This window comes from Cololabis saira, chromosome 11, assembly GCF_033807715.1.
Source record: "Cololabis saira isolate AMF1-May2022 chromosome 11, fColSai1.1, whole genome shotgun sequence".
NCBI classification, from domain to species: domain Eukaryota; kingdom Metazoa; phylum Chordata; class Actinopteri; order Beloniformes; family Belonidae; genus Cololabis; species Cololabis saira.
In genome coordinates this window covers 22,560,471-22,573,716 of record NC_084597.1, presented here as the reverse complement: position 1 = coordinate 22,573,716, position 13,246 = coordinate 22,560,471, and the positions used below count along the sequence as shown (strand labels likewise).

At 42.4% G+C, this 13,246-nt stretch overlaps 1 protein-coding gene across 7 annotated transcripts in view; it reads right to left on the bottom strand.

Annotated features, from left to right (window-relative positions):
• slc4a5b (solute carrier family 4 member 5b) overlaps positions 1-13,246 on the bottom strand; it is a 62,436-nt gene that overhangs the window by 30,324 nt on the left and 18,866 nt on the right. For 6 of the 7 annotated variants that reach the window (XR_009783490.1, XM_061734034.1, XM_061734033.1 and 3 more), the window contains 5 exons: positions 12,285-12,414; positions 11,744-11,904; positions 10,839-10,991; positions 10,536-10,643; positions 5,149-5,204 (listed from right to left, as the gene is read on the bottom strand). Coding sequence is in view for 6 of the 7 variants with exons in the window: in XM_061734034.1 (XP_061590018.1) it covers positions 5,149-5,204; positions 10,536-10,643; positions 10,839-10,991; positions 11,744-11,904; positions 12,285-12,414 (608 nt within the window). In the remaining variant the exon portion in view is untranslated. The remainder of the gene's footprint in view (positions 1-5,148; positions 5,205-10,535; positions 10,644-10,838; positions 10,992-11,743; positions 11,905-12,284; positions 12,415-13,246) is intronic. The other variant, XM_061734037.1, reaches the window with a different exon arrangement.

Sequence of the window (13,246 nt, the reverse complement as noted above, 5' to 3'; positions counted from 1 at the left end):
GGCAGTGGAGTGGTGGGTGCTTAAAGTAAGACCTCTCTGTAATCTGTTAATGCTGCTTTCAGAGTCAATTCATTTTTCTCCTAACTTCTCAGTCCTAAAAACCTGAAACCAAGACATGTCCCTCTCACAGCTCCATCAATCATCCATCCATCCATCCATCCATCCATCCACCCATCCATCCACCCATCCTATTCAGGGTCACAGGGATCTGCTGAAGTGTGTTCCTGTTCTCTTCGTCTGCACAGGTCACTACTAGTCCATGGCCATAATTCATTTCAGAATATTTTACCAATATCCTCCAATATTTCTGTAGTTTTATTGCTTTTAATGAGTAAATATTTCCATATGAGAAATTCAGAACACAATTTTTTCAAACTGTTTGGATGCAAGAAAGTTGAAGGTGTTGGCATCTGTGAACAAATAAACAGTCCTGATTCTCTGGTCACATGTGAGAATTAGTTTCCTGCTTTGAAGTTTTTGTCAAGATATTTACTGCTTAATACTCAAATACAAAGTCAGTGTTGCTGCTTAACAGCAAATACAGTGGTGCTTAGAAGTCTGAACCCTCTAAGTATTTTCTTCATTCATAAATATGACCTGGAGTCATGTGCAAAACTTAACACCCGCTCTTTTAATCCTGTGTTTTTTTGTGTAAAGGCAAAATCAAATTCATCTGATCATAGTTTTTTATGTAAAGCCAAAATAAAATTCATCTGATCATAGCGTTGCTTGATATTAGGCACAATATATGCCTTTAATCATTTAACAAAAATTAAGCCAAAAAGGCATTTATATTATTATTATATTATACACGTACATACATACATACATACATACATACATACATACATACATACATACATACATACATACATACATACATACATACATACATACATACATACATACATACATACATACATACATACATACATACATACATACATACATACATACATACATACATACATACATACAGGTAAAGTTGAACATTTTATCAAGACCCTAGTGGTCAGTAGAGGAACTGCAGGTCTGGGTCCAGGCATTGAACTTGTAATTTGTGAATTTGTCAGTCACATCAAACCAGCAATGGTTCGCGGAAAGAATTATCAGTGGATGTACAATTTCAACAATCATATTTGCTCTAGCCTTAAATATTCTGGTCAAGTCCGTGGAGAGAGAATACAGAGGCCCCAAAAGCAACTCTGGAGTTCGGCAACCATCCATCAGAGCCTTCATGGATAACGCCAAAGTAATACTCAGTCAGGAAGCAGATGGATTTTCAAGGGCTTGGGAAGGTTAGTTAACTGGCCTCAGATGCACTTCAAGCAAAAAACGTTGCGGCCATTGATTCTGAAGGGAAGACAGTAGACAGGTTTTGCTTCACTATTTCTGGAGCCCAAATTCCAACTGTCACAGAGCAACCAGTTAATAGCCTCTGACTGTACCCTAAAGGATGCAACTTCTATCGAAGCGGCAAGCCAAGAGCTGGAGGGATGGTTGGCATATGGACAAATCAGGCCTACCAAGAAAATTCAAAGTGTGAATATACCAATTCAACCCTCCCAGGTTTGCTGGTGCCATTGATGGTATATGAATTCCTACTATCCACCATGGAAGGGCTGGAGAGGAGGGTAAGCAGCTACCCCTGTGAGCAGTCTTAACGGAGAGTTAGCAGAGTTAACGGTTCCCTGCACAAGGGAAATACTTCAGTATAAGGAATCCAAAGATCCGAGTTTCCCAAGCTGGCATTGAGGTGAGGACTGGGGCAAACTGGAGGGGGCACAGGAGACATTGGGCCAAGCAGGATCAAGGCTTCGCCAAAGAGAACTGGTGGGCCCTGTGGGGTCGAGGAGGCCCTTGCAAGCCAGGTGGTGGGGTTAAAACAGCAGGGTGCATGGATTAGATGGGAACAAGCCATCGACAGGAAGATCTCCCAGCCCTTCCAGCCTCTTCTGTGGAAGTAGGTCTGAGACACCAGCATGCACCTTGTGCCAAAGAAGAGGAACCTTGGAACGTATTCTCGGGAGCTGCACCATAGCACTTGGTGAAGGTCGCTACTGCTGGCATCATGACCAAGTACTGAAGGTGATTGCCAAGATCATATGCACCGCTATCAACCAGAGCAAGCACCTCAGGAGAATGACCCAATTCCCAGGCAAAACCTCTGCCAGGCCTCCTAGGAACTGCACATTACTGGCCGACAAGGATGGATCTGGGGAGACAGCTGAAGTTCCCAGAATCAATCATAAACACAAGTCTCCGACCAGACATTGTCCTCTATTCTGAAGCATTAAAACAGGTTGGTATTTGTCTGCTGGAAATAACAGTGCCTTGGAGAAGAAGATGAAAGGAAGAGGGGAAAATATGCAGAGCTGATGGAGGATTGCCACAGTACGATGTAGGGCCCTGGAAGTGGGGTGCACGGGCTTTACAGGAAGATCACTCTGTAAAGCCCCATTCACCCTGGGAATCACAGGAGCCGGTAAAAGGAAAGCCATGAATAAGCCTGCAGAAGCTGCAGAAAAGGCGTCAAGATGGTTATGGATGATGAGGGGCAAGGAGTGGGCCTGGGAGAGAGGGTCTGAAGTTGAAAGACCTGAAACCCCTAATGACCCAGGTACTCCACTGAATAGATGATTCAATTTCAAATCAGGGTATATCAAATAAAACTTCTTAGAAACCTGAGCAGGTCTGAAGTGTTTACAGATTTAAGTTATTTGCATTATGTTTTCCACCTTGTGTTAAAACACCACTCATTAATGCCTGTAACTGTTGACCTTTTAAGGATGTAATTGTAAAATACTGAACAAATTAGACCTAAATTGGAGTTACAACAGATTTGGGCTTTTTTTCAGATTAAAACGACATTTCCCATGATCCCCAACATGTTTTTGTTCCACTGTGCTTCAGTGCCTCGTCCAGCTCCAGTCTCAGTGAAAACACGGTAAAGGCAGCCGGTTGCCGTGGGCGTTCCCATCACTCTGAGCTCCAACACAGCAGTTTGTTTTCTTTCAGTCCCACGTGCACCAGCTGACCCAAATACCTCCGTGGATTAACATAACGGCTGAAAATAGTCCAGCCAACGAGCTATTTTCTGTCGTTAGAGTAAACTTGTCGAGTTAGTCTGAATAAGAACAATGTTGGTGAGCTGTGAATATTTATGTCCTGTTAGAAATGTGGGAGACCAAAGCGGCAGATGGGATGGTGTTTGAAGAAGCTGCATGATCTTTGAACTGAGAGCAGTCAATGGGATATTTTGTATGCAGGCTTATAAAAACAATTAGCCATTTTTGTCCATTTGCACCTCCATTTAGTTTCTTTCAGCTCTTTATCTCGAGGCGCTTCACTTCAAATATTCAAGCCAGGTCATTTCAATGAGCATATATTGACATTAACCGCATGGATTAGTTTCAAAGCCAAGCTCTGCACCATCACAGCGGAACATTCTGGTCTGAAATCCACAGTTACTAATGCATTTGAATCTATTGATCACTGGAATGTGTCATTAGCTTAAAACGAACCACATTAGGCTGATCTAGGTCATAAAGTATCTGATAGATTTCAGCTTTTTCAAATGAAGACTGAAACTTCCTCACGCACCAGAGTCAGAGCTGGAGTCCCACATGGATCTATATTTAAATACTTTTCATTTTACATGGTTTGTTTTTGTCATATTAATAGAAAATATTCTCCAAAGTTAACATGATGGACCTGTGACAAAAGAATAACTCCACGATGAACCTAGAAAATCCTTTAATTTGACACTAGCACCTAATATTTAAGCTGTTTTTCTTTTACTGGCTATCTTGCTATGGGTCTTCATCAGAACTAGGGATGTGAAAAAACAATGATTTGTGCTAAAATAAATTCCTCCATTGTGGGCTATATGATGGATGGGTTGCCTGGGGGGGTTATCCAGAGGAGAGAATGCAAACTCAAAGGTCAGTTTTCATTTTTACAGTTCTGAACTGGGCAGCAAAGAACACTGTATACTACTTTAGAAAGCACAGAGCAGCCACATCTGGTTAGCTGGATCCAGACCTGCAGTTCCTCTACTGACCACCAGGGTCTGGATCCAACATTGATTTCAGTGGATGCTGTCAGAATAGATGGTGACAGTGACAGTGACAGCGCTGCAGTCCCCACCTCTGACCACGTCAGTGTCTGCTGTCTACACCTGCTCATATAGTGGTCTCTGTAGTCCACCAACTAACCATGTATCAGTCACATGTACATAGAACTCTTAGTTCTGCAGTCAACGGATCATTAATAGTAATATATCTGATCTTTAGTACCTTTGACAATACATCTGTCTCTCCTCTCTATGTTCTTCATCTTTTATTTCCTATATTTCTTTTCCTGCTCTACCCAGCTGGTCTTTGGGACGAGGGTCCCCCCTTATGATCCAGGTCCTGATCCAGGTTTTCCCCTCTTAAAGGGGAGATTTTACTTGCCGTTATTTATGTGATAGTTGATCGGGTTCATGTTCTGGGTTTCTGGAAAGATCCTGGAGACAACTTGTAATTTATAAAAGTTATATATAAAGTTTATAAATAAAACTGAATCAAATTGAACTGGATATCAAGTAACATTTTATAACCTCATAGCTTAGCAAAAGTAAAGTCAGCCAAGTTAAAATATCTAACTTTAAGTGGATGTGCTCCATCTGTCTCCTCCTGTTTGTCCATTCATGGATATACCAGGTTGGTTGGGTCAGTCCTACCAACCTGCCCTGCTCTGCAGTCAGATGAAAGTGGAGCTTCAAACACTCTCTCCAGAAAAGCATAGGCCCTTTCCTTTATTTTGAGGGTGTTTTCTTCTTAAGATCATTGTGTTTTACCATTATTGTGACTTAGATGAAAATCAGATCACATTTTACAGAAAATGAATGCAGAAAACCAGTTTATTCCAGGACATTTACTGTGTTAACAAATGCTATAACTAAATTATAATAGAACTAATATTTAAGGAGCTGCCCTTTAAATTGTATTTATCTATGTTGACAATAAAGGATTTCTATTCCATTCTAATAGTGGAATAATACGAGCATGAGACCGTTAAAATGAAGAATATTGACAGATATGGTGATTTCCCACTTTAGTGATGGAATATCTACACAGAGAAAACTCTGTGGAGGATTTTTACCTGGTCGGTGCTCGGCGTGTCAGAAATATCATTCATGCTGCGGCTCTGATTGGGATCTGTAACAACAAACACGTTTTTGGTATCAGTAAGACCCAACATGGTGGTTCAGCTTTTATAAAGGACAGACTGAAGTGTGTTTCAGATGAGAACAGTTGATGAAAGATGTTAATTCATTCAGAGGTATCAGAGCAGCAGTGAGGGAAGGCTGCAGCTTCATTACGACCAATTGCTCCTGTAGTCGTTTTTACCTCATGGCTCACTTCTTTTATTCTTCTTTGAGCAGATTTAGCAGCAAAAATAATCTACAGAACAGAAACAGGAACACAGCACACAGAGCCCAAGAAAATCCTCAGATAATCCCCTTGATCACGATGGGTCACAAAAGAAATGGGCGGAGATACACACAGCAGGGCCCCAAGTCCCCCAAGAAAACACACTTTATACCCAGCACATTCTAGTCACGGTGAGTAGATATCACTGAACACACACGGGAAACCATCTGCAGCACTGAAGTCATGCAGTAGCTGGGAGTCAGCCGGCACGCTTCATTCAAACACACACGGAAGCAGTTAGACACAAGAGTTCAATCAAATACTGAGTGGAAATCAGGGGTGGAAAGAGAAATCAAATCTTCAGCTTCAGTAAAAGATTTAAAAGTTGATCGTCCACACTTTTAAAAGATGTTTTAACCTTGTGGAGGTTAATAAATAAAAAAAGCCACTTCAAATGCTGAAGCATGATTACTACATCAATCGCAAAGGGCTCGTTTTTAAAACAAACAAACACAGCTTTGATATCACTTTTACTGAAAAAACACAAAGATCCAATATTATGTACCAGTTACCGGCCAGTGTCACTGATTAATGTTGATATGAAAATATATGCTAAAGTTTTGGCACGTCGTCTTAACAGATATTTGGGGAAACTTATTCACTATGATCAAACCGGGTTTGTGAAAGGCAGGTTTAGTTCAGATAATTTAAGAAGACTCTTACATATTCTACACTTTAATCCAGATTTTTCCGACCTCTTGACTTCATCTGGAATTTTAACTCTTGACGCCGAAAAGGCATTCGATAGACTTGAATGGGACTACCTCTGGGCCATATTAGATCACATGGGACTTGGCAACTCTTTTATTAGTTATATTAAAGTTCTCTATGTAAATCCAGGTGCAATGGTGTTATCAGGTGATTCTTGCTCTACACATTTTCCAATTTACAGAGGTGCCCGTCAAGGGTGTCCACTGTCTCCTTTATTATTTATTTTATCTCTTGAACCTTTAGCTCAAAAAGTACGTCAGTCCACTAATATCATCCCTATTACAATAAAGTCCACCATTCACCATATCTCTCTCTATGCAGATGATGTGCTCCTTTTTATTAGTGAATTATCACAGTCACTTCCTCATATCTTTAAGTTATTTATAGATTTTAGCAGTATTTCTGGATATAAAATAAATTGGCAAAAATCCGCTCTTCTACCTCTAAAAAATAACAAAGAGGATTTGACTCAATTTAACATTCCAATTGTTAATCAATTCAAATACTTAGGCATTGAAATATTTCCCAATTTAGATATGACTACTGAGAATAATTATATAGCATGTTTAGATAAGATTAAAGCAAATCTAGATAAGTGGATGTCCAAACCTGTATCTTTTGAGGGCAGGATCTCAATCATAAAAATGATGGTGTTACCCTTAATTAATTTTGTAAGCTCCATGCTTCCTCTGAATCCACCAAAGGGATACTGGGATAGACTTCACAGATTGATAATTGAATTGGTATGGAATAAGAAAAAACCAAGGATCAAACTTACAACCCTGCAGAGAGAGAAATCAGCTGGAGGCTGGGGTGTTCCCGATTTTAAAATGTATCATTGGTCATTTGTATTACGCACTATAAAATCATGGTTGGATCCATTAAATCCCACGGCTTGGCGTTCCTTGGAAGCAAAGTTAGTACATCCATGTAGATTACAAGATCTTATCTATGCAGACACTCCTACTAGACAGATTAAATTGATGTTTGGTCCCATTATTGAATATGTTTTGGTAATCTGGAAGCTGGTGTCTGACTACACTAATACAAGTAATAAATGGCATTTTCATACTCCAAATATTTTATAATCATAATTTACTGTTAGGCGGTCGACCAGCAGCCTATCCAATATGATCGAATAACGGGATTCATATACTTGGTCAGTTATTTGATACTAATGGCCTCCGCACATTCGAGGATTTAAAAGAACAGTATAATTTAGATCGTCTTTCTCGCTATATTTATTTTCAGCTCTGCTCCGCTATGAAGACCTACGGCGTTCCATGGAACTCTGAGCTTCCTAAACATGACCTGGCAAAACAACTGTACAATACCACCAATACCAGGGGAACAGTATCAGTTCTGTATGTACAAATACTGCAGGCATCTTATAAACGAATGTCAAGTCAAACATATTGGCAAAGTGAATTCAATACTATTACTCCTGAAATAACATGGAAAGTAGTGTGGAATAATATCATTCAAGCCTCAAAAAATCCTAACCATCAAACTATACACCTAAATATTGTTCACAGAGCTTACTTTACTCCCAGACTTAGACATTCAATGAAGCTGGAATCATCTCCCCTCTGCCAATTATGTACACATGGTTGCTTAGGTACTTTTATACATATGTTTTGGGAATGCCCTGGAGTACAGTTGTTTTGGTTACAAGTCACCAAATCTTTATCCAAAATCTTAAATAAGGAGGTTCCATGCTGTCCCGTACTTTGTCTGCTGAATGATAATTCTCAATTTGTAATGTCAATACACGGAAAAAGAATTTGGCTTTCCGGCTTAACTGCTGCTAAATCAATTTTGGTAGTACGGTGGAAACCACCACATAATCTATCACTGGATCACTGGTGGCATCTTCTGATGGATATTTTAACCCTTGAGCTCTCTGTTGCACGGTCTCATGGAGCAAAAGAAAAGACCATAACATCCTGGTCAGAAGCCATCAGAGCTGTGAAGTCTTGCCTATAAAGGGGGGGATTGGGGAGGGGATGGTGCAGATCACTCACTGGGGTGGGAGGGTTTTTCTTTTTCTTTTTGTTGATTAATTGCCAGTATTGGGATGGGTATGCAAGGGGGTGTGTGTGTGGATGTGAATGTGTGTCTGTGTGAGAGCGTGTATGTGTATGTATGTGGGTCAAGGAGGAGACAGACAAGCGTAAATATGTACAACATATTAAATATTTTTGTTTTGTTCTAACTATTGTGACACATTTTTTCCCCTGTTTTTTGCTTTTGTTTTTTTTTCAGATGTACAGTGGACATGTTGCTACAGCAGAGTGGTGCTTGTGACTGTCTGCCCCCTTTTTCTTTTTAAAAGTTGGCAAAAAATTAATAAAAAATTGTTAACAAAAAAAAAAAAAAAATGCTGAAGCAGTGTGGGCAATACTAAGTACTCCTTTACTGCTTCCAGAGCATTGATGGACTGATCATCGGCATCGCTAAACTGATCATCAACATCATTGAACTAATCTTCAGTATCGATGAACTGATCATCAGCATCTGTGCAGACCTCTAGAAAAGCATATATTTTGGCAGTTTTCTGGTCTGGAGTATTCTGGAAAAGATTAGTACGTACAGTCTGCACATAGACAGGAAGTGGAGCAGATGGTTCAGTGGTGAGTCAGAACCACTAAGAGGTGAAAACACTTAACACCGTTGGAGTTGAGTTGAGGAGGAAACCCCCACCACTCCCTCCCCTCACCATCCACAACAACACAGTGGCTACTGTGGACACTTTCGGGTTTCTGGGATCCAGTTTCCCGGGATATGAAGAGGACCTCCCACATAGATGCTGTCCATATGAAGGTACAGCAGAGGTTGTACTTGTTGAGATAGCTCTGGAAGTTTAACCTCCCCCAGGACCTGCTGATCCCCTTCTACTCTGCCAGCATCACCATCACTGTCTGGTTTGGACCGGCCACTAAACAGGACCGGTACAGACTGCAATGGACAGTAAGGCCTGCAGAGAACATAATCATGGTCGACCTTCCCTTCATCCAAGACCTGTACTGAGTGCCGGAGGAATAACTGTCTTGTTTATTGTGTACATGTTTTTTATTCTCTATATTTATTTATTTTTTTATTTATTTATTTAATTAAACCTAGAGAGACATGGTCTGCCGCAATTAAATCCACCGTTTGCACAAACCTTGTGAATAAAGTAGATTCAGATCATGGTTGTGGTTCTAATCCTGCTCAAACCATTTCCAAACTATTTGGAGCTCTGTAGGGAGGAAGATTAGTCACAACTGGAAAACATTCATCAGTCTTCCCAGGAGTGGACATCGCAGAAGATTTACCTCAAGATCAATCTGTGCAATGGACGTCCTTGCAGATTTATCACAGAAAAACCCAAGAGCTCCATCTCATATTCTCCAGGCCTCACTGAGACGTTAGATGTTAAAGTCCACAACAGCAGAATCAGAAAAAGACTGGACCAGGGCGGTTGGTCTGGAAGAGTTTCAGGAGAAACCTTCTTCTGTCTAACAAGAACCCGGAATCAGGACTGATGTCCACAAACCTCGACACATGAGACCAATGTGGAGATGTTAGGTCTTCATGTCCAGAACCATGTTTGGAGGAAACCAGCAGAAACACCTCCTACCCACTGTCAAGCACAGTGGAGGAGGGATGATGGTCTGGGCATTGGAGACCTGTCAGTCACTGAGCAGACCATGAAGTCCTCTGTAGTACAGAGTCTTCTAGCGACACATGTGAGGACATCTGTCTGACAACGAAAGACTGAAACCGGGTCATGTTAGAGGAAATGAACACATCAGCAGATCTACATCAGAATGATGAAAAGTAAAAGGTTAATGGTTCTAGAATGACCTGGTCAAAGTCCAGACCTGGACCTGGCTCAGATTCCGTGGTGGGACTCATATAAAAACGTCCACAAACCACAATGATCTGAAACAATGTGAGTTTATGAAATATAAACTCAGACCAGAACTGAAAACAAGGTCCAATATGTGTCTTGTTTCATTAGTCAAGCAACGCTTGAACAAAATTCCCTCAAAACCCACGAGAGACACTGATAAAAGTCCTTCAGGAAATAACTTTAATATTGCTGCTGTGGGTTTACAAGTCGTTGAACCATCTGTTTAATGTCCGTTTGTTACAGTGTAAAATGTTGTTGTATTTGCCTATTTTCTTTTAATTCACTTTAGAATGGGATGAAAACCTGTTTTGTTTTTCAATGACCGTAATGGATTAAAGTGCAGTAAAATCTTATGTGTGTGTGTGTGTGTGTGTGTGTGTGCGTGTGCGTGTGCGTGTGCGTGTGCGTGTGCGTGTGTGTGTGTGTAGTGTGGTGTTGAGACTCACGCAGGCGGCCAAGGCTGCTTGACTGCCGAGAGCGTAGGTCTTCTGTGGAGCGGTGGATCCCAGAAGCTGAACTAGTACTACGACTCAGATTAACCTGAGGACTACGGTCTGACAGAGCAGCAGCAGCAGATGTGAAAACAACAAGCACAGATGAGGTGATTTCACAAGGAAAGGTCAAACAGGTGGCCATCAACATGGCAGAAACGAAGGAAGTGTTAGGATGAGCGGTAATCAGAAGCCTGGAGTTAGATGTGGCTGATTGGAAAATCAAAATACAGACACGCAGCATACGTGCAGACTTACTGGAGGACGTGTTGGACTTCCCCATGTCTGCCAGTGAGCGGTGGATGGGTTTCTTGGTCTGATGCCGGTGCTTTCTAAGCAACACAAAGATGATCTTCTCCTTCAGGTCCAAAGGAATGAGGCCGTCGGCTATCTGCCGATCCACAATCTCCTCTGGAGGAAAAGATGACAAATACAACATGAACCCCCATCAATAAACACCCACATGATCAAATACAGACCACACAGCTCCATGGCAGACTGGGTCCAGCCCTCTGAAGTAAATTGTGCCCGGTCCTCTGAAGTAAACCGGGTCCAGCCCTCTGAGGTAAACTGGGTCCAGTCCTCTGAATTAAACTGGGTCCGGTCCTCTGTGGAAGACTGGGACCAGTTCTCTGAAGTAAACTGGGTCCGGTCCTCTGAGGTAAACCTGTTCAGGGTCACTGGGGAGTTCTGCACTGCAGCCTTGGCTGTGGTACGGAGCCCAGTCGGCCCTGATCTGGGTTACCCCATGGTGATGCCCACATTGGTCATTGGTGGGGTGGGTCCTGCTGTGGATAGATCGCCAAGATATTGTTTCTCACCTTAGCGTCAAGACAGGCCATTATTTATTTAGTTAGGTTTTTTTTTTATGATGTTCATGATTTTGCTGTCTATGTGTGTGTGACTGAGGATGTGTGTGAAAATGACCAGATGTGTGTTTTTAACCATGAGTGTTTGAGTTCTTCTATGTTAAATGTTGATTTTATTATGTAAAGCACTTTGAGTTACTGGTGTATGAAAAGTGCTACATAAATAAAGTTTGATTTAATTTGATTTGATTTGCCAAGTCTGTAAAATAAGACTAAAACTCGACCTAGGTAGCAACCCTTTGAGGGACCTGAAATGACATGGGAGGTGGGACTTTAGCCTCCTGTGCGACTCACCCACAATCTGTGGCAGTGAGTAGCCTTCAAGGTCGAGCAGGATGCTTCCCGTCTGCAGACAAGTCCTGAGCTCAAACAGGCTGTGGAGGGTCAGGGTGGAGACATGGGGCTTGCTCCATCGTTCTCCTCCTTCCTCCACCTTCTCCTCAAACTTCACCCACCTACAGAGTAGTGACAGAGAGGAGTTTCAGAGTCCAGCAATACATCATAGTGAACAGAGAGGCCGAATGATTGATCTGTGGAGGCCCCGAAGGATCAATCAGCAGGATGTGGTTACATAACTTCTACCGGTTCAGTCACATGTACAGTCTTGGGAAACCGTTAGTACTCCCTTGTTCCAAAAGCCCTGATCGTAGTGGGTCTAAGTTCAGACGAACAACAGCTGTTGGTTCACCTGCACTGATGCTGCTAGTCAGCAACATTGAGTAACCGATCATCAGCAGAAAATAAAACACAAGATGCAAGAGAGACTTTCTACCTCTCTACTGACTCTGGTGTCAGTCTGTTGACCCACTAGAACCTAATGAAAGTGTGTGTGTACCTAGCAGACTCTTTCCACTCCAGCTCCTCCCCGTCGTGCTGTAACGTGTCCATCTCAGTGAAGAGGGTGGGTGTCGGGGTGCCGTCATCCTCCCCCAGGATGTGGCGCAGCCGTTCCGCAGCTGGCGACACTGCAGAGAAATGGGTTAGCAAAGGGATGAAAAGAGTTCATCCTGGTGCCTTTGTACAAGAACATGTGGACATATGCGATAAACAAATCTTTGTAATGTAAATCCATCCATCCATTATCTATACCAGCTTTATCCTTTGCAGGGTCACGGGGGCCCACTGGAGCCTGCTATTTTCAGGCGAGAGGCAGGGGTTACACCCTGGACAGGTCGCCAGTCTATCGCAGGGCCACATATACAGACAAACAACCAGACACACTCACACCTACGGGCAATTTAGAATGATCAATTTACCTAGCATGCATGTTTTTGGACTGTGGGAGGAAACCGGAGTACCCGGAGAAAACCCATGCAAGCACGGGGAGAACATGCAAACTCCACACAGAAAGACCCTGCTGGGCCTGGGAGTCGAACCGGGGACCTTCTTGCTGTGAGGCAACAGTGCTAACCACTAAGTCACCGTGCTGCCCGTAATGGAATGTAAATAGTAGCAAATTTTAAGTTAAAGGAGCCGTCGGTAAGAAATGGCCAAAACTGGTACTGCAGTCACTTTCAAAATATTGTTGAGCGGCGTGTACCCTCCCCCTCCTCCCCCCGACCAGAGGTTGCCAGGTAGGCTGCAGAATGCAGCAGGAACGTAGGCTGCCATGGCTGCGATAATTAGAGCCGAGCTGGCAACCCGGATGCCGAAACAATACTGACTTGGTGATTGGGAGATAGGTGGAGGGTGGAGCTTCAGAAACAATACTGACTTGGTGATTGGGAGATAGGTGGAGGGTGGAGCTTCAGAAACAATACTGACTTGGTGATTGGGAGATAGGTGGAGGGTGGAGCT